At 36.3% G+C, this 21058-nt stretch overlaps 1 protein-coding gene across 1 annotated transcript in view; it reads left to right on the top strand.

Moving 5' to 3' along the window:
- The window catches only part of PRKX (protein kinase X-linked), a 56286-nt gene that overhangs the window by 9371 nt on the left and 25857 nt on the right, over positions 1–21058 (top strand). Inside the window, exon 2 of the mRNA XM_038140142.1 lies at positions 16856–17024. Coding sequence (XP_037996070.1) covers positions 16856–17024 — 169 coding nt within the window. The remainder of the gene's footprint in view (positions 1–16855; positions 17025–21058) is intronic.

The following is a 21058-nucleotide window of genomic DNA, read 5'->3' as shown; positions in this document are numbered from 1 at the left end:
AGAAGCTGTGAGAAAGAGTGTGTCCTAGAAGACAGAGCCATTAGAAAGAAAAACAAAAGTAACTGGGAAGAGAATTGGAAAGAATCTGAAAAAAACCCTAACAGTTGGTGCAAAATATTTTTAAAAACATAAAGATATATTTCTTATGGGGGGGAGAAAAGAGGTTTTTTAATTTTTTTTTTCATTTCAATTTTACACATTCATTCAGGTTTTATACATTCACCAGTTGAAAAGTAGATATGAACTGGGGCACATCCAATCCTGATGCTGTAAAGCTTATGACATCTATCCATTTTAAGTATTTTAGCAAATAAATTATATTCTTTGTTCTAACAAGTGAAGAGTTTCTAGATTTATCTTAACTCTTTATCTGAAGCATTTGACTTACTGTAAGGTAAAAGATGTATTTTGGTGGCAGTGGTGAAAATTTTTTTGCTGTCTTGGTTCTTAGACAGACCTTAATTTTTCAGTGCTCCTAGACTACTGTGGGTTGAGGATTAGACAGAGTACAGCCTGGTTTGTTTGATTTGTCATAATTCTGGGAAAACATTTTTTTTAAAATACTTTCAAACATGAAATACGTATGATTTTGCTATCTGCAAGTGATGTTTCTTATCAGTGAATTCTTCATCTGTCCAGAAGAGCTTGCAATACATGCTAATCATAAGTAGAGAAGCAACACTGTGAAATGATAAATGAGGAAGACAACTGGTTTTGTGACTAATTTACCAGTGTCTCAGCAAGCAGTCTTTTTTTTCTTTTTTTTTTTTATCCTGACAGGTTTGCAGGTAAACCCAGCTAACTTAAGGATAAGGCAGGATATGGTTTAATAATTATCAATTTCATAGCTTAGTGTCTGCCTGTTTCACATTGCTTTAAGAGTTTCCTGTGAGTGTACCTGTGTGATAAAAGCCTGCAATATAGATATTTTTGTCTTTGAATTGCAATTGAAATGCTTTGGCATAGTATTTGGAGGCAAAAGTTTACACTTCTGTGCTAAATATTATTTTAGAAGTGTACTAACTTTCTGTGGTTGCTATTTGCATTTTAAAAAAAGAGGGTTCTTGGTGAAATGGGGACTTAGCAAAATAAATTGATAATAAGAGAAGGTTGGCAGGCAGTGGAGATGAATGCATATCTGAGGCTATACCTTTGGTACAGAATGTTGGAGTTCCCACTAAAAATGATGTTGGAAAAAAAAGGGATAAGGGGGCTTAATGCTGTTTTGAGACTGTTCCATTTTGTTTAAGTGGGTTTGCATTTCCCGGATAATTGCCTCTTTTCAGAGCAAAACCAGTAGAACTGAGTGAAGGTGTAACTAGGAGCACAGTTGGGTATTCTATATGATTGGAAGTGAAGAAACTGGTGTCACTAGTTCTTGATTTGATAAGTGAATCTGAATGTGTAGTTTTTGCTTGGTAATACTTGGTTTGCAGTCTCATCTATTCATGTGGAAGTGAGCTATGGTACGTTTTTTATGGATTCTCTGATATGCTCAAGTTGGGTGCTCCTGTGTGAAATATGGACAGTTTATGTCCTGTAATAAAATAAATTGCTAAACTTCTCTCCAATCTTTGTATGTTTTGGCATTTAAAATATTTGTACAAGGGGGAAAATCTCCTATTGGCAGTTGGGTGTAATACCTATGGAGAGATTCAGAGCTCCAGGTCCTCCCATGATAGTTGAGATTTCTAGTCCGATTGGCTTTCATTTTTGATAGAAATGTTAAGAGCTGTGTTGTTTGAGAACAAACACAACTTTGTTGCCTGGCTTCCTTTGCTTCTCTGAAATATGAATCTTGATATAGAATTAAACAATGATTGTAATAATAGGACAGAAAAAAGAGCCACCTATAAATGCAAGGCCACTTGAGGGAAGGGGGGAGCAAAGAGAAGGAGAAAAGCCATGCTGTGTTTGATAACTTTGCTTTGGAGAGCCTTTCACAGCATAGTTTTGTAAGTTTTATAAGCAGACAAATATATTTTTGGGGTGGGAGGGGGGGAAGGGTGGAAACTGTTTTATAATTTGCCATAAAGTACAGTCTTCTCTAAGGAGTTTTACATGTTGTACACAGACCTCATTTAAAAGACTGAAAGTAAACTTGACTTAGAGGGGCACTATAGTGAAAACAGGTGCTTAGGGACTCTTTAAGCATTGATTATACTTAGCTTGTGTACTGGCATGTCCTACAAAGGATAACATTTAGTTTTTGTGACAAGAAGTATGAAATTTTATTAGTCATTGTCAGAGCTTTCTTCTGGTGCCTTGTGAGGAGGTGTATTTTGTATAGTGCAGTGCTAGTTTCTTCTTCCGTTAGTGATGTATGAGTACCTCATGTATATGACACAGTAATTTCGTCAGTCTCTGTTTTGTCTTCTGAGACTTGTTCCTAGGAAATCTGCAAGCATCTGAAACAAGCTTTAGTAACAGTAAATACCTAATATACCTGATAATGTTTCTTGTTTGGCTATTTCATCTGTCTTCAGGGAAGAAATACGCCTTTTAGCTTTGCTACTGAAAATTCAACGTGCTTCACCTTTTGTAAAACTGTTAATGGATAATAATATAATAACCATCAGATTACTAGTAGCTTTCAGTTGCAATTGATTCAAATATGAGCTGATGAGCAGGCCCAGATAGATTAGTTTTGTGTTTATTTCTGACCTTAAATCTGTCCCTGCCTTCTAAGTTTAGGAGCTTTGAGCTTGTGTACTGTTTCCTTAAATGTAGATTCTGAATTACAAATGATATTGAACTGTTTGTTCTTTAATTGAGAACAAATACATTTCTGTTGAGCTATGTGCTGTGTCAGCTGTAGTAGTGAGTGATCCTCAGCAATGATGTTTCAATTTTGGAGAAACACAGTCTACAAGGGCACATCAAGTACTCTTGGCATGTGAACTACAGCTCATGAATTCAATTAGCTGTAATTTAATCTGTCCTATCAAAGTGGTGTTGGATTTGCTATTCATTGCTTCTTTTACTACTGACTGTGGTCTTGTTTTTAAGTGTACCAGACAAGGTGCAGGTAATTCTGAGGTTGTTTGGGGTGAGAGAATTGTAGAGAGTAGAAGTAAGAAGCAACTATGGCAGTAAACAACAGAATAAATTGATCTGTGTTTTGTTAAATGGGCGCATGTGTATATGTCTGTTACTTGCCTGAGAAATTTGACATATGATGAAGGCATAAATAGGATGAAGAGTGAAATAACAGAAAATCTGAAAGGAAATGTTGAGTCTTAGGGAAAAAGTGGACTCGGTTTTATTTTCAAGATTTGAGTAGTCATAAAATCAGAGAATGCTTTGAAATGGTTGAAAGGGACCTTAAAGACCATCTAGTTCCAGCCTCTCTGCTCTGCGCAGGTTTCTTCCTTTAGGTTGCTGAAAGCCCCATCCAAGCTGGCCTCAAACACTTCCAGGGATGAGGCATCCAGAACTTCACTGGGCAGCCTGAGTAATCTAACCTAACATCTGGCCTAAACCTGCCCTCTTTCAGTTTGAAGCCATTCTCCCTGTCCTGTCACTATCTGCCTATGTAAAAAGTAGCATTTTATTTTGATTTTTTAAGCCCTCTTTAACTGCCAGAAAGCCTCAATAAGGTCTCCCCCTGATCCTTGCTTTCTCCAGGCTGAGCAACCCAGCTCTCTCAGCCTGTCTTTGCAGCAGAGGTGCTCCAGCCCTCTCATGACCTTTGTGTTCCTCCTTTGGACCTGCTCCAACAGGTCTGTGTCTCTCTTGTGCTGAGAGCCCCAGACCTGGGTATAGTACTAAAGTTGGCTCTTAGCAGAGCAGACTAGAGGGGCAGAATCCCCTCCCTTCACCTGCTCACCCACACTGCTTGTGATGCAGCCCAGGATGTGGTTGATGTTCTGGGCTGCATGCATGCATTTCTTGTTAATAATTTCAAATCTGATAAATTCTTTATTAATCACATATATTTACTCTTTAAATATATTTGTTCAGGCCAGCTAGTCATTGCAAATGAGCTTTTTTCTATAATCTTGTATGTCAGTCTTCCTTTTGCTTGGAAAAAAATGTATTTTGTAGGGAGTTCACTTCTGTCCTTGCCTGTTGTAACATATTACATCTTTCCACCTGTCTCTTCAGATGTATGAAATTTGCAAACTTCTTTTAAAAAATTTTGCAAACAGTTTTTTAAAAAATAAATATTGGACATCAAATGATGTTATGCCTAAAGAAAAAACAAAAGGCAAGATTGTACAGGAACAGTGTCCAGCACAGAAATGCCATCAGTTTATCAGCTGAAATATCTTTCCTTACTGCTGCAAAATTAATTATATTGTTACGATATATGCCATAGCCTCTGAAAGTTACTCTAATATTGACTTGATTTCCTTTTTCTTGTAGAATTACTTTCTTAAAAGTAGTTTGGAAAATTAGGGTTGTTTTGTGAAAGGAATTTACTTGTAGCTTGTTTTGATGTACTTTTTCATAAGTTCTCAAATGTTCTCATCCTGGTCCATTTAAATAATGTCAATTATGTACAGTGTTCTATCTAAAGTCTTATTTGTTGATTTGGATGGGTTCTTTGGGCATGGTATTGTGAGGTATAAAATCAGAGAGAGATTGGATCTCAGTTTTGGTACAGGAAGGAATGGAAAGAGTGTGCATAAAACTCGGGGGAAGATGAAACTGGGAGATTGCTAGAGTGGCTTTTCTTTCCTACTAAGGAACTGCATAGTAAAAATAGGAAAAACTACTGCATCCATTCTGTGTTTCGGTCACATAGTTGGCTGATAAGAAGTTAGAACAGAATTGAAATTTAGCCTTTATTTTCTTCATTGTAAAGAAAAAACAGTGACTGGTCCATACAACCCTGAATAGCATGAAAAATTAGGACCGTGGTCCTTTTCTGATAGGGTATTTAAATGTTAAATTGGCATTGGCATGACTCGGTAACATTAGGTATTAATACAAGTGATATTTTCGGTCTTTAATTCCATTAGTAATGTAATTCTTGGGCACTATCAAGATTTTTTTTCCAGTATGTTTAATTGATATTTGAGAATGCAATTTGGAGACTGGGATTTTGAAACTTAATATTTGTGTTAGGGCTTTTGTTCCAGTTCCATATCAAATACAGCTTTATTTGGATATTCTAGACTTACTTCCTCTTTCTTGGATAATAGCTCTTTATGTGGAATATGGTGATACTCATTCTAGTGCCAAACAATGGTGATTTCATCACCTTATCTTGTACAGAGTTACACTAATTTTTGTAAGGTATACTATGTGAGAATTTGGAAGGGTAATGGAACACATGAAGTGAATTCTAGATACCTAAGGCATCGTTATTCTGTAGTCTCTTAGGAATATCAGTTGATACTGCCTTCTGAATATAAACAAAGCCTTCCCTTTGAGGAATATTTTGTTCCACTCATGAGTTCTCAGTGTATTAACCTTTAACCAAATAAAAATATATTTGCAGTGCTTCTTCCAGATTGAGATAGTGTTTTAGGAGAAAAATTCTTGTGGGTTTGTACTTTGTTTTTGTTTTGTAAAATTTCATTTACAGAAGATAGAATGCAGGGTTGTGGTGGCACTGCAACTGCTTGTTACTTGTAGATGTGAAGGAATTATTTGAGTCTTTAGGAAAGGCTTTCCTTTTGCTATGATTACAATGCTGAGTCATTTGTGCATATTATAATAAAATCTCTAGTACTCACTACAATCCGTTCAAAACAAAGATCTGACAGAATAGATTTTTTAGAAAAGGTCATAGTTATATCAGAAATATTTTTCTCTGTCAGTATAATAGCTCAAGTGTGAGAGTAATGTTTTAAATACCTCCTAAGACTATTGTGCTATGTAAACTTGAATAACATAGTGTAAAATTACAGACTATAGAGATAAATTCAAGCTTGCAAATCGGATGTGGTTTGAACCATGATTATTTGTACACACAAATGTGTCCTTTCGTGTGTGCAATGTTAAACTATATCAATATTTTGGAAAAAAAAATGCCAGATGAATGAGCTGACATTGTTAATACCAGATTTGTGACACTGGGTCGGTAAGTTAGGCAAGAGTTCTGAAGATTATGAAGCAGTATAGGTATAATTTTGTAGGCACACAGTTTGTGGTAATTGGGAGTGGGGCTGCAGGCAAGCCTCATCCCCAGTGGGCTACAACTGTGAAAAGCAGGCAAGCAGCATTGGAAGCAATGAGCCATGGAAACATTGGAAGCAATGAGACATTGAGGGCCCAGATGCACTGACCAATCACGGAAGGGAGCAGAGGGTACACAGGTGCAATGCATGAACGTGAAGCATATGAAAGGTTGGGCTAAAGACCAAGAAGGTAGATGCTTGAAGCCTTCTGAGGTTGTGTGGTGTTACTCTGTATGGGTTGGAACTTGAAGCCTTCTGAAGCGGTGTGCTGTTATTCTGTATAGGCAGATACGTGAAGCCTTCTGAAGTGGTATGGTGTTACTCTGTGTGGGTTGGAGCCTTCTGAAATTCCATGATGATACTCTGTATATTGTGGCTGTCTTAACTGCAACATGTGCTGTGGTGTGTGCTGTGACATCATTTGGTATGGGTTTCATGACATAGAGCCTGAAGAATTCAGTGAGTTGCCTACAATTCTTTTTCAAGCCTCGCAAATTTATATACTTCCTTACACAGATTAGCATATTCTGTTTCAGTAGTTTCTGTGCCACATTGTGTCATGCACTTATCAGGCCATATAACTTTGAGGTAGTCTCTTCTGTCTGAATGTAGACCTATGCACTGCAAAGAACTATCAAACCTGTGTATGTAGAGTCAACAGAGGGAAGTATGTACTTCTGTGTTCATAAATTGGATGTTTAAAACCACTCTATTGAATACAGAAGTGCCTTTTTTCTCCTCTGTTAAATTGCAGGGAATTCCACTTGGCTGGTCCAAAGTTAAGCTGTGTAATAAGTGAAGACATTCCAGCTCTGGGTGTCTGCAGAGACTGTTGATTCTTTGCCTAAAAGATGGGAGAAATTGTGTCTCTCAGCTTGTGTTTGGGGTACAAAAAGTAACAGCTTGCATACTCTTAGCCTGCAACTTTGCTACTTTATTTTTTTTGTATTGTACAAAGAGTTTTTATAAGTTTCTACCATAAATGGAACAGGCCAGGAATAATGGTATTTCTTTCAAAGCATACACTTATTGTGTCTTCTAATTTGCAACCATGAAGAAGATGGTATGAGCTACGTGGTGCTTTGTGGTAATCTATCTTTGAAAGTGGAAGTTTTACTCCAGTTTTCAAAAATACCAGTCCTAAGATTTTAAGATAAAATGTGAAGACTGAACTTTAAGATGTGTTGAGGTCTTTAACTACTACTCAATGGTCAGGCTTTGTCATCTGTGGGAATGTCCAGAGGTTTTGTTTGTTTTGTTTTTCCATGTCCTGAGTTAGCTCTAGGTCAGTTTAAAATTTAAAAATTAAAGTGAAAAGTTTGATTGGAAAAAAATGCTGAAAAATAGCTGTTGACCACAGCTGAACTTTGATTTTGTTTTGATTTCTTAATATTAGTGTATCAGGTTTTTCAACCTGGTCTTTCCAGCTTTCTCAATTGTGCTGGTATGCGTGTGCTCAAGTGTGTTTCTGGACTAGGACCTTCTGTGTTTAATTGTGTGGTAACACAGAAAATAGCAGGGGATAGGTAATCCTGGAACACTTTTCTATTAGTTGCCTGTTTACTCATTTCCTGAAACACATTAAAGAACTAAAATGTCCTGAGTGCAGGACTTTTAATTAAGTCTTAAATGTAAGTCTTGCCTGTCTTCAAGCAGAAGCTCTTCAACATTATTTCAGTCTTATACTTTACAATCATTGTAGTACATACTAGGTGATAGACAATCTGTTTGAAAAGTGTTTAAAATTACAGTTTTTGCGCACTGTGTGGAATACCTTCTCTTGATTTGTGTCTGATTTAGCACTGCTTTCAGTGAAGATGGAAGTGAAATGTAATTGAAAGGTATGTATTATAAGAGGTACAAGTCCCTCAAAGGCTTCTGTCCAGCACTGCTGAAGGAGGAAATCGGTCAAGTACAAACAATGTGGCTTTTATTACCTTGGGTCAGCAATAATAAACCTTTGTACTTCACAAGACTTTATTGTTTGCTTTTTAAAAGGACACTATCAAGGGTATTCAGCTCATGGTTTCTTTGCGTTAACATGGGACTGACTTGCAGCAAGTAACTGTTTAGGAAAAGCTGAGTTTCAGGACAAACCAAAAGATTACGATTGTGTAAAATCATACTAGAAGGTAGATACAGATATTTCTGGGTTGAAAAGAAAGGTTGCTAATCAGATACCAAGTACCCCTATTTAGACTTACCTGGTTGAGAGGGGATTGCTGCTAAAGTTTTGGTCTGTACTGTTGCATGGATTTGATTTTTATTAGTCTCTATGCAGCATGAACTTCTTTGGAACTAAGTGCTTCTAAATCCTTTATGGATTATTATATTGGTTAATATTGGTTAATTGGTAAATATTATATTGTTACATTTGCTTCTTTGTCATCAAAATTTTATTTTTGTTTATTTTTCTAGGATGAAAACGTGAGTTTTCAGCTATGTTTTGTAGTTGTCAGTTTTATTTTAAGGCTTTCTTTTTTCTTTGGGTGTCATTGTAAGCTTACAATGATGATGTGTATAATTGATCGGTGGTGATATATGTGACCTCATAAGTTGAGCTGTTGCAGCTGAAAGAACAAAAGATGTTGGAACAATATTTCAAGTACCTGAACCGTCGTGTATCTCCTACAGAGGTGCTGTTTTAAACTTGGAAGACCTTAATGGCCTTTTAGCTGAAGTTACCTGAAAAGGATTTCAGTCTACTAAAACTTGTTATTGCTGTGACATGACAGTTTGTTTAGCTTTGGTTGTTTTATTTTGTTTTGCAGGGGTTTTTTGGGTGGAAAAAACCAACTAAATTTCTTTGTGCTGAATTTGAGTAAAGCAACCAGCCAAAACAGTTCTGTAAATACTTCCTGTCACCAGGGAAATTGACGGTGAAGATAGAAATGCTGATAAATTATGACAGAGAGCTTTATTGTCCTTGTGGGTAAAAATTTGATTATGAGAATGAAACTTAGAAACAGAGCTTTCCCCCCCCCCCCCCCCCCCCCCCCCCCCCCCCCAATATGAGGTGTCCCTGCTTAGGTTTTTTTTTTTCCTACTTACCTTTTCTGAAAGGGGGAAAAAATCACTCTGAAATACTTCTCATTAATTGAACAGAATATATGGAAAATGGCGTGTTAATGATTTGCTTGAATTGATTCTTTATGTACTACCAGAGGTAAACTGCAAGTTATTCATCCTCGTAGAAAATTAGAAGCCTTTTGGCTTAGGCTGGTTCTGGGACATCCAGTACAAAATACTGAGTATACTACTAATCCCAGCCCAAGCTCAATGTGTATTCACAAGTCACATCTATTCACAGACACAGAATCAAAGAGTGTCTGAAGAAAGATCAGGATTCATTGCTTTGGATTGTATTGAAAAATGTTTCTATCATAACATATTTTATTACTTCTTTTAAACAAGACAAATCTTGTGGACTAAAATTTGGGGTCTTATGGTACCTGGCCTAGTACTTTACTCATCTTGTTGGTTTTCCTTCTTTTTGCTGGAATCTGGATTATTTTCTATCTCATTTTGTTTGTGGTAACTGGAAGTGTAACACACGTGAATGAAATATAGTAACTTTTGTGCTAAATGTCCATTTGTGTTAGCTTTCATTTTAAGGAAGCTGTTTCATAGTGGGTTTAAACACTTAAATCTTTTCTACTGGTGTTAAATTATCTTTACTTTGAACACATTTATTTAGAGAGTCCTGAATTACTCAAAACTTGATGGAAATTTTAAGCATCAGTTAATGTACAGGAGGCTAGGTGTGGAGTTTGCATGCCTGGCTTTTGTTGATTGAGAAATTATTTGGAAAGAAACCAATAGGTTAAAAATTCTTCCCTTTAATATTTACATTCTGAGAAGTAGTTAATGTGCTTATTTTAACCTCTCCCTACCTGAAAGAATCAATTCTGTGAATAGGATGTGAATGTTACAACTTTTTAAATTCCAGAAAAGGTCTGTCTTTCTTGAATAATTTCCAATTTACAGATTCTTCTCCAGCTATGAAAATGTGACACACTTGATAATGCTTTAATTACTCAAAATTCTCATCAGGTGGAAGAGAGAATTTAATGCTTTCTAGCTTGGCAGGTGTTACTAGCTAGACAAGTACATAATTCCTGGATTAAATATACTTGTCTTTTAAAATACAGTAGGCCAAGTTTTTAAAAAATTATATTAATACAGATTGATAAGCTTCACTTCTAGCAAGTGTTTGGTACCATTTAAAATAAGCTTGAATAGGCCTCCTTAATTTATTTGAGGAAGTAGTATAAAACTTAGTTTCTAGGTGAAAAAGGAATTCATCATTAAAGGTTTCTATTTCAGCAGTTTTTATTAAAAAAACCCAGTTTTGAAGTTGTGATCTGTCTGTACTTCAAGTGTAATATTTAAGTAGGTAAAAGTAGGAGAAGTAATGATTTTGCAATGTCCCAGTTTCACTGTGGAAGAAAAGCTTTATCATCCACTCATCTGTTCATCTTCTTATCAATGTTCTTTTTTTTTTTTTTTTGTTAATGTCATAATTGCAGGTTGTGGGAGACTTTATAGAAAGAGCTGCAAAAATACCACTGAAGAACCAAGTAGGGAAATATTAATTTTATGGGAATTGTTCTGAAGATTGTGGATATTAAAAGTTTTGAGAAAGGAGATGCATTTAGAATCAGTGTTCTAGAAGCTGTTTAGAAATTGAGAGGGTTTATTGCTATCATAACCAGCAATCTGGTTACTTTCTGGTTTCATTTATTTATTGGTCCCCTAGTATTTCAAAATAAATCAAAAAAGAAAGAAAAAAGAGACAGAAGAAACTTTAAAGAATTCTGCATGTTTTGCTTAAGGGCACCCTGATATTTACAATATTTTTGTGGAGAGACAAATTGTGAGCAAAAAAAAAAAAATCAAATACCTGAAATTACAGAGGAGCTTGCATCATTGATGTTCAGTTGATTGGCACTTTCTGGAAATCAGAAATGTGTCTCTGAACTATGTGGAAAAACAGGAAACTTGACTGATGGGTGTTAATTAGCCTGATGATTCCCATGTCCTTAGTTCTTAAGGATTGTAGTTCAGTAAGATTTAAATTAGTGGGTCAACAACAAGAGTTGTTGACACAACTTCTTGGTATTCTCTGGCATACTGAACGTTGTGTGAAATTGAAAAGAGACTAAACTGAATTCCAGGTGGTAAAATGTGGTTTTAGTGGTGTGTTGTTACAGGCTCTTGTATACCAAGTAAGAAGGAACCTAAAAATTGCCAGGTCTTTGGGATCTTTGGAAATTTTTTGCAGCATCCCCTTTGAGTCAAAAGGTAGGCTGCACTTTGAACATGCATTGCTATTTTATTTTTAAGTTCAGCTGAGCTGGGATAAAGAATTAATGGTAATGAGCTTTCAATTGGTTTGACAAGGGGTGTGGCTGTCATCCAAAACAGAAGAGAAAAACAGTGGTATGCCAGTGCCAGTAAAATTTGTGGGACAGGTAATCCAATCCACATTGCCTGGAATGTGATGGTCATAGTTCTTGCTGTGTACTCTCTCATGTTATTGCTAAATAGATAGTAATTTTCTCTCTTCAAGGCTACTTGGTGGAAATGGAATCACAGCACAGCAGATGAACACGAAGCATAGAAGCAAGATTGTCTGGAAGGGCTGCCCATGGTGAACTCTACACAAGCATCTATTTTTTGTGCTGTTAAGTCTTAATCAGACTGTCTCTGATTTCAGTGCATAATGTTGAAGGATACCAAAAAGCTTTACAAAAATTGTGATCAGACATTTCTTTGGTTGATCCAGCAGTATGAAATGAGCAGTTCTAGACAAAAAAAAGGCATCCTATAAAACCTTCTCTAACTTTTTATTTCTCTGATAGGTTTTTCAGTGTTAAATCTGAACCCTCTAAAGTAAAGAAGATCTATAAAAGCAGTGATCTAAGATTTACAGTGAAAAATTCACAGCTGGCTTGCAGAACAGTGAAGACACTGAATTTGGCATTTTCAGTGACATTGGTTTATGGGTTGACACATTAATGAAAATCTACACTTCACTACTGTGATGTCCAAAATCATCATTATCATCCTTATTTTGAGTTGCCCTATTCATGTGCCAACCACATCTTTTGTTGTAGAAGCCCACAGTTGCTTGTGCCTTGTGGTTTCCCTAAATCATTCTCCCAAGTGTTTATCTTCTGATTACCAGTCTGTTTGGGCAGGTTTGGTTTTCCTTTGCTGTGCTACTTTTCCACTTCTTTGTCAAGAATTACTGACAGCCCCCATTTCCCTGTCTAGGCTGTTGAAGTTCAATCCCAAAATACGACAGCGATTAAATCGCAGACAAAATATGACATTCAGTAGTTAGTTTGCAATCTGATATGTATCACTTAGTTAATCTCTGATATTTAACAGAATAAAGTCTGCTGTGCTTGTGGCTATTAGTAAAGACTAATGTGTCACAGTAGGAAATAATTTCTTCTAACTGTAAATAAAAGTGAATGCATCTGATGATTTTTGCAGGCATCTGTTGAAGTCAGGGCCAACCCTTCTGGGACTCAGAAGACAGCCCGGAGGGTTACAGAGCTCACATGACCTAGTTTATTCTTCATTAAAACAGATGGTATCTATCTGAGCAAGGCAAACTTGGTTTTAAGAAAGAGCTGGGGATTAAAAGGATGGGAGGCTGAAACAGCTGGGTCTAATTAATGGGAGCAAATAAAGAGGCAATCTAAGCATTAAATTAGTCATCTGCATCAATAGCAAAATAGTCACTACATGACTACTCACTAAATTGTTTTAGCTGATCAAAAGTTGCAGGATTGGTTTACCTAGCATCAAAAGTATCTAAAATTGCATCAGAAATGTTCCCACATTCTTTATTCCTTTCTGCCAGGCTTCAAAGAGAGCAAAATGGAAACTGGCTATGGTGTTTTTGAATGGTATTAGGGAATCCAGCTTGTTTTGTAAGACTGAAAATACCCTACTTGTGTTTGATACCCAGGCCAAGTTGGTCCTCTGCAGATTTTGGCCTCATCTCTTTGTGTTTAACATGAGAAGGTTACCTAATGGAGAAGATTGCAGGCATTCCTTCAAGCTCTGCAACCACATAAAATTTGCAATGGGATCCAAGAATTTTATTGCTTCTGTTGTAAACAGATTATACTGGATTAGTGGTTAGCATCTTGCATATTTTATTCTGTTTGCCCATTTAGTCCTGAAAATCCTGAATTGTGTTGCAAACAGCAGAGGTGCTCTTCTTGCTGTTGTTACTGGTGGCTAGAAACCTTCACTTACCATATGCCTTAGCAGGGAGAAGGGACTGCGCAAATAAACTACAACTCTGCCTTCAGACTTGGTAAGAACAGCTGTTTTCTTGAGGTATGATCTTATCGTGTAGGTGCTTTGTTTTGCTCAGAAATTCTGGTAACATGTTCTAAATTAAACAGGTAGGGATATGTATGTTGGGAGTGTATGATGGGACTGCTCTTCCTTCAGCAGGATAGTACTTGATGGATCCTAGGGCTAAACCAGAATAGTACCATGTCCCTCAAGTTCTCTTGGTTTGAACCAAATATGAAATAAACGTGAGTAGACTAAAGTGCAAATCTGTGAACACTATTTCCCTTAGTTCTTAAAGACAAGTATAGAATATTTCCATTTTAAGGTCGTCATAAGGAATGTTTACTTATCTGTCACAAAAAGTCAACTTCATTTGGTTACACAGCTGAACTCTGAGGTGATCAGGGGAAAAAGTTGAACAGTTGTTTCATAGGGATTAACGGAAATTGTTCCATGAGTTAGGTGTCTCCTCACCTGGAGTGGTGCTTTGATGGGAGACTGATAACACTGCCTTTTTTTCTGCCAAAAATCTTCCCTCAAATTTATGGAGCTGGGCCTTCGTCTTGCTCAGTGCCACTTACTGCTTCAGGTTTTTAGGTTTTTTTTATGAATCCGAGGGGCAGAATTTCCATCTAGTCACAACACAGCAACCTGTTCTTATAAAACAGATTTACTTACTGCGCTAAACAGCCACAATAACATCTTGTTGTAGCCTCCTACCTTGACTGATATCCTGTTTCTCCCTCTTCCCTATCAATTGCAAGGAAGAACACTTAAAGAATGTTAGCAGAAATAGCTAAAAGTATGAGCAGGTTTGAAGTGAGATTTTTATTTGCAGTAATTTATGCAAATTTTATCTGGTTATTTGAAGACTGGCTAAGCATAAAACAAGAAAAAGGCATAGCAGTTAGTCCCATGGAAGAGTGATGGGTGTGTGGGTAATGTCAGCTAATGCAGACTTAATGTTTTTTTCTGAGATGACTTGATAGGGAGAAAACGCATATTTTGAGAGAAGATGTCTGAAAACAAGTGTTGACTTCTCGGTCTGTATGGTTGATTTTCATCGTTGCTTGCAAGTGTGCTAAAGATGTTTGAAAATAGACTGCCTGAGATCAGTTCAACAATAAAACTGGTTAGGGAGGTTCTCTGTTCTCGCCTGTGTGTGTGGTCGTCTGGTTTTCCCAGCGGCTTTGTAGATTAGGGCCTTGCCAGTATTCTGGAATAGCCTGCCAGGCTTTGCTGTTCCTAGCAGAGATGTTTTTACAGAGGAAGTGTTTCCAAAGTTAGAACTACTGCTAGAGAAGTCCATCTTTCTTTGAAATTAGATGGAACTTGTGATTTCTATTATTGTTGTTATTTCTGACCAGTGGTTTGTAAAGATAAACAAATAGCATAAGGAAAAGTAAAGCATTCTAGAATAAAAATTTCTTAAACAAGTAGAACAAGTCCTGAAGCATGTAATCACTAGAGATCTAGGAACAATTAGATATGTGTTCACTTTTGACTTTCCTGTTGGATATGTCTGTGGAAGTGCTTCTTTTGTGCAAGTATCAAAATGCATGTAAGACCACATTTGCTTATAGGGTTAGTATTGTTAATTTCCCCGAGTCCACATTTGAAAGTCTCAAAAATGAAAGATGGTTTCTAGTTTTAGTGTGCCATATGACTATCATCATTCTTCACAATGTTTTTACTCAGAATTTAAATTTCAGCTCCTAATTCAGAAATAACAGAGTTAAATTTTTTTGTCTATGCATGCAGTATAAATGTAAGTAATCAGTATTTAAAGTAGTTTGAACAGATGTTTCTGCTTGGAAACTTTTGGGCCTTTTTTTTTAGTTGTTTGTTGGGTTTATGTTATTTGTTTGGGGTTTTTTTACTACAGCAGCGTATCCCTGAGCAAATAAAGCTGTTTGTGGGTATAGTCATATAATGTGACTACATTGTTAAAGGATTTCATTGCATGATAAATTTCCAGGGTAACCTGATGGTTTACTTTGCTGTAACAGCAGGCTTTTTCTGAGACCTGCATATAGTTTTCATGGTTAAAGAACTGTAACTCAGGACAGCTGGGAATGTAGAACTTCTTTGATAGAATCTTTCGTGCTTGGACAATGGTAATCCTTGATGTGATTGTGTAGTGAGAACTTTTATCTTGAAAACTGGCTTTGAAATCTGTATTGGTAGTGGAGATGCAAATTCCGTAAAACTGGATTGCTGGAGTTAATAGCTTTCAGTGTTTTTTAGTAAATGGCATGTCTTAAACAACATTTTAAGTGATTGGAAAGAAAAACTGTTAAATGACATAAAAATTTTTAGCAGAGAATCCTCATACAGAAAACATGTACTTCAAACATAAATTGAAGCTAGCAGAGACAAAATTTCCCTTGTTTTTTCTCATCTCCCCAGTAATGCAATTTTAGAAGTTCATTTGTTGGTTTCTTGCTCCTACCTATCTCTCAAAAATGTATTTCCTTTGACATATCTTCTTCTTTCCCTGTACCTGTGGCACATCTTAGGAAATGGTTTTTACTATAAATTGGTCATAACTGATCAGCCCAATCCGAAATCAAGTAGCAAGCCAGTTAATAATACTGTAACAGGTCTGTGTGCTGCCTTTCCTAGGGTATGTGCAAATAAGAGGATGACAGTGAGCTGAAGTATAAGCTTTTGACTTTTCTGGAGAGAGTGACCTTTCACAAGTTAGGTGCTTGGTTTGAATGCCAGGTGTCCTTTACAGTGGTACATATTTCTGTCTGAGAATGGGATTAAAAATATCAGGTGCACTGTTGTAATGGAACCTACGTGTTACTGTTTAATGAGCAGAAAAACAATAAGCAATCACCCAGTGAGCTGAAATTTGTGTTGGTCTTCAAATGTGTAAAACTCAGCTGCACAACAAATAGCAGTCTGGCTACATGTGCCAGTTTTAACTTTTATTTCAAGCTAAAAGATACTCAGTTCAGTTCTATATGATTGTCTTTACTGCAATGCACTTAAAAGGAACTTTAATGATTATTGAATGGAGAAATGCCTAATGCTTTATTTTAAAGTCAATACGTTTTTATTTTCCTTCTTTATTTTTTAGAGTGAGTTTGAAAAGGAGTACATTAACTGTAAAAAAAGGAGTGCCAGACAGCCACTGTTTCTAAGTGATATAACACTGAGCACTATAAGCAGATTTTAAAAAAATGTATTAATTTTTAGAAGGATCAGCAAATATTATGTATTTTTCCCATCACTTCCTTATCCTACTGAATCGCTTTGCCTCTCTGTGCACATTTAAGTTTATAATCTCCTCACCTGAATAATTTGAGTTCCTGTAGGTTTTAATTTAGCAAATTATCTTTGTTCTTCTTCCCTTTTTATGCTAAGTTGATGTTTCTTCTCCAACTTCTCAGGCACAGGTACCTTTGGACGTGTTCATCTGGTGAAGGAAAAAATGGCCAAGCGTTACTTTGCACTGAAAGTAATGAGCATTCCTGATGTCATTCGACTGAAGCAAGAGCAACATGTGCACAATGAAAAGTCTGTCTTGAAAGAAGTCAACCACCCATTTTTGATCCGATTGTAAGCTGGTTTATTTTTTTAATTCATTTCACTTATACAGAAAGTGCAGTTAAAGTACTCCAGAGTCTCATTGCAAATTCTTATGTACTTAACCAACACCGAGCATTTAATTTCTCAAATGCAATGTAGATTAAAATAGACTTTGGAATGACGTACATATTTTAGAAGAATCAAGAGTTTAAAATAAGGAGGCATTATTTAAACATTCAAACAATAATTTATTATAAGGTGTTTTCTCTCTTACCTTCACACTGCAGAAGAGACATTTTCTGAAGTGCAAGGAAAATGCTAATGAAGAATTGTTAGCATTGGCTCATCAAAATGACTTCTAGAATGATTCTTGATGTTAAAATTGGGATGAAAGTATTTCTACATGTATGTGCTGTAGATATTGGTAAATAGCTAAAGATATTCCTAGACTTAAATAGCTAGTTTTTAAAAACTTAAATGAACTTTTTCAAACTTTATTTTTGAAAAGTTTAAATAACTGCAGCACTTCTTGGACTTGGTATTCCTGTATTTGAGGTTGTTAAGTGATGAAACCTATTGAGAAGCATTATTTAAACACAGTTCATAAAGAATACTTCCTTTTTAGTGCAATTGAGGTAACTCTAATGATCCCAATGGTCCCATTGTTAAAGAGAGAAGGTATCATACTTTTCAGTTCACAGCACCACAGCACTTCTTGTGTATCTGAGTCTGTATCTATTAATGGCATAACTAACCTCTGGTAATCGCAGGTTAATTTCCATTTATGTTTTCTCATGCATGGATACATGGCTGGCTATTAACTAAGATTTGTTTCCATTTACCTGCCTTAATCAGTTTTACATAGAATTAGACAAAATTAGCATTAGTTAATCTAGCTGCAGGGAGTGCAGCTTCCTGCCAGGGTTAGGCAAGTATCAGAGTTAAAAGAAGAAGAGAACAGTGTGGTCGTCATTCAGAAGATGAAATGAGCCCTGCAGGAGGAGGCTTTTTCCCTGGTGTGGTGTTGGCTTTTTCCAGCATCGTGATGCTATTAGTTTCTAGCTAGATTTAAGAAATCCTGTGTGTGGCATAGTATCAGTAAGACAAGTTCTAGAATATGTAGAGATGGAGATTCATGGAAGAAAGCAAGATGGAGAAGCTGAGTACATCTGGTTAGGCTGGTTGAAGTATGGATGGAATGGGGGGAACAGGATTTTGTATATGTATCTATGTGCATCTGGAAATTCTTGAAAAGAAAAGTCTGCCAAAAACAACAAGCAAACTCTCAGACAAACCCCATCTCAGTAGGTCTGTGTGTCAGGAACAGTGGGAGTAGAGAACTTTGGGTGAGATGTCAGAGACAGGGAGGATTCATGTTCATACAGAAGTGATCAAAAATCCAAACAGGGGAGTTTTCCTGGATTTCATTCACACCTTACTTACAAAATAATCAGATTTTTCAGGTTACCAAAGGACACAATTCAAATAGTTCTCTTTGTATGCAAAGCAAACATTTTTCATGTCTTCTAGAGCTCTGCTTTTTCTGTTGAAATGTCCAATGGGATGTTGCATCAGCTATGCTCATGTAATTGTCCATGTGATGCCTTTTTCCCTTGTCCAAGCAACATAGTTGAAGTGAGGTAGTTAAAATTTAGGTCACAAAGATATTTATGTGCTTTAGGTTAAACAGGCCTTTGCGGATGATCATCACTAGATTGTATGACAAGTAACATTTTCTGCAGCTTTTTGTGTGACTAAAAGGTTTTTTCAGCCACCTCCTGCCCAATATATGTTTGGGTTTTTTTCTACTATTTGTTTTAGTCTAAGTGTTTAACAAAAATGGTGAAAAATTATATAGTTCAGCTTTAATGCTTTTAAAGTGTATTATCTACATGGTCTGGTTTTTATATTTTCAGTTAGCTTCACCATCTTTGGCATTCTCCTTTGGTGTCAGTGCAGCATAGTATTTCAGGATTTTATGATGGAAAATTATAAAGTAATGCTGCACATAATTGTTTTCTAGTGTTTGGAAATTCCATATGTCTTCCTATATGTGAAGAATGTTTTTGGGTTTTTTTTCTTACTACTTTTGAGAAATACCTATTCTAAAAATAGGGAGGTAGAGTTTTTCTGTAGACACTGGAGTTACTCATCTATGTATTTTTTAAACAATTTTTTTTTCAAAATGCTTCTTAGGTGCTTTTGCTGCAACAGATCACTGGAGATTCCTAGGCATTCTTTACTGACAGTTGAGTAATGTGTCATGCTCACTGTGGTGCAGTTCTTCGTAGTGAGATGTAATGTTGACATGGTTTTGAAGAGAGAAAGAATTAATATGAATCAGCTATGTCTTGTAGTTGTATAAGCTGAAACAAGTTGTTTGTAGGAGTTCACAACAGCGTCTCAAGTTTATGTAGCAAGCTGAATTGTAGAGTTAGTGGGACCGCACATGTTATTCTAATCACAGCTTCTGTGATTTTTTTTTTCCTCTTCTTTTTGTATTACATTACCATTTAAAGCAGTCTGAATTGCTAGTACACAAATTCTTCATTTTGCTCTTTTTCATGTATACCAAATAATGTATCCATTTTTCTGTGGATAGATAAACCTTTAAGTGTCAATTTTTAAAGAAATAAATTCTGGTAAAAATGCTTTGCTTAATGACGTAGAAATTCCATTTTCCCCCTCTGTATTGTCAAATTTTGCTGTTCCTCTACCATACATATGTGGTTTGCTTTGTTTCACCCATTTCTGCTCTTCTTTCATTGATTATTGTAGGTATAGCTTTGCCTAATTATCTAAAATACATTTTCAGAGTGTTTTTGTGTAGTCAACAAAGATACTGTGAACATCACCAACAGCCAATTAATGATGTTGATGACTGTGATAGGGAAGAAGTTCCATGAAAGCAGAAGACAAGCTTGGGCTCTGCTTTCTCCATCACTGAGGGAGTTGAAGAGCTGTAGCTGATGTCTGTTAGTCTTATTTCCTTGGTTGCCTCAGTGCTACTGTCAAAAATAAAATCTTCTGGAGTAAAAGTCATTCATGTGTTGTGGAGCTCAGTTTCTGCTTATCTTTCCCGAGGCTCTATGCCCTGATTAGCCATGAGGTACTTGTGATACTGCAGAAGCCCTGACTAGAAGCTGAAGTAGCTTCTGTTCTTGTGTCACTGTATCAATAAGGTAGGTAAGGATACGGTGTTCTCTATCTTTTATTATGGAATTGGAGGTAGTTCTTTGTTTTAAGTAATAGTGTTCTTCAAGATGTAGATGTTACCACCTATTTGTTTTCTTTCTTAACTGTTGAGCCACATTTAGGGGTGTGGTGACTTGTTTAATGTAGATAGAATGAAATACAACATAATTTAGGGGAATGTGGAAGAGAAGAGTCCTGTATTCTGTAATGAAGCATTTTAAAGCCACATGTAATTATTTTCTTTCCTCTTTACCTGATCTTTCTGTTTCTCTGGCTACCACAGAAATAGCTCATAAATTAAAGGTGGTAGTCTGAGGAACGGAAGGTACCTATACTTGGATTAATTCTGAAGTACAGAAATGAATCTTGTTTTGCTGTCATTTTTGCTTTTTTATTGCTTTTGTGAAAGATGCCATAGAAGATCGAGTGTTGTCATCTGATGCTTTAGTTGGGATTGTGTATCTCTGGGGAGGAAGGCATAGGACAGGAGGATGACTCTTTGATGTCTGGTTTTGAACATATCGTCATGAAAGTCTTTACAAAAGCAGATTTTGCTTACCCCCGTCACTTTGGTAATGCTTGATAATATAAAATACAAGGTGTGTAAAAAATGTCTGGTCTTTATATCTGGTCAGTTATTTGGTGCTTAGAAGAGACCTGTTTTGCGTGATGAAACAGACTCTTATCTATTAGGTTTTTTTCTTGTCCTGTGCTGTACTTACCCTCAACTATCTGGTTTTGTATTGTAGGTTAAGGTGGTTACTCGAATGTCTTAGATAATCCTGCTTGATTCTTGAGGGTTTTAATGTTTGTAGACAAGGAATCAGAAATTAGTTATGTACATGGTTGAGGTAGCAGAGACCATTTTA

This window comes from Motacilla alba, chromosome 1, assembly GCF_015832195.1.
Source record: "Motacilla alba alba isolate MOTALB_02 chromosome 1, Motacilla_alba_V1.0_pri, whole genome shotgun sequence".
NCBI classification, from domain to species: domain Eukaryota; kingdom Metazoa; phylum Chordata; class Aves; order Passeriformes; family Motacillidae; genus Motacilla; species Motacilla alba.
The sequence above is the reverse complement of the archived record's forward strand: the minus strand, read 5'-3'. Positions and strand labels throughout refer to the sequence as shown.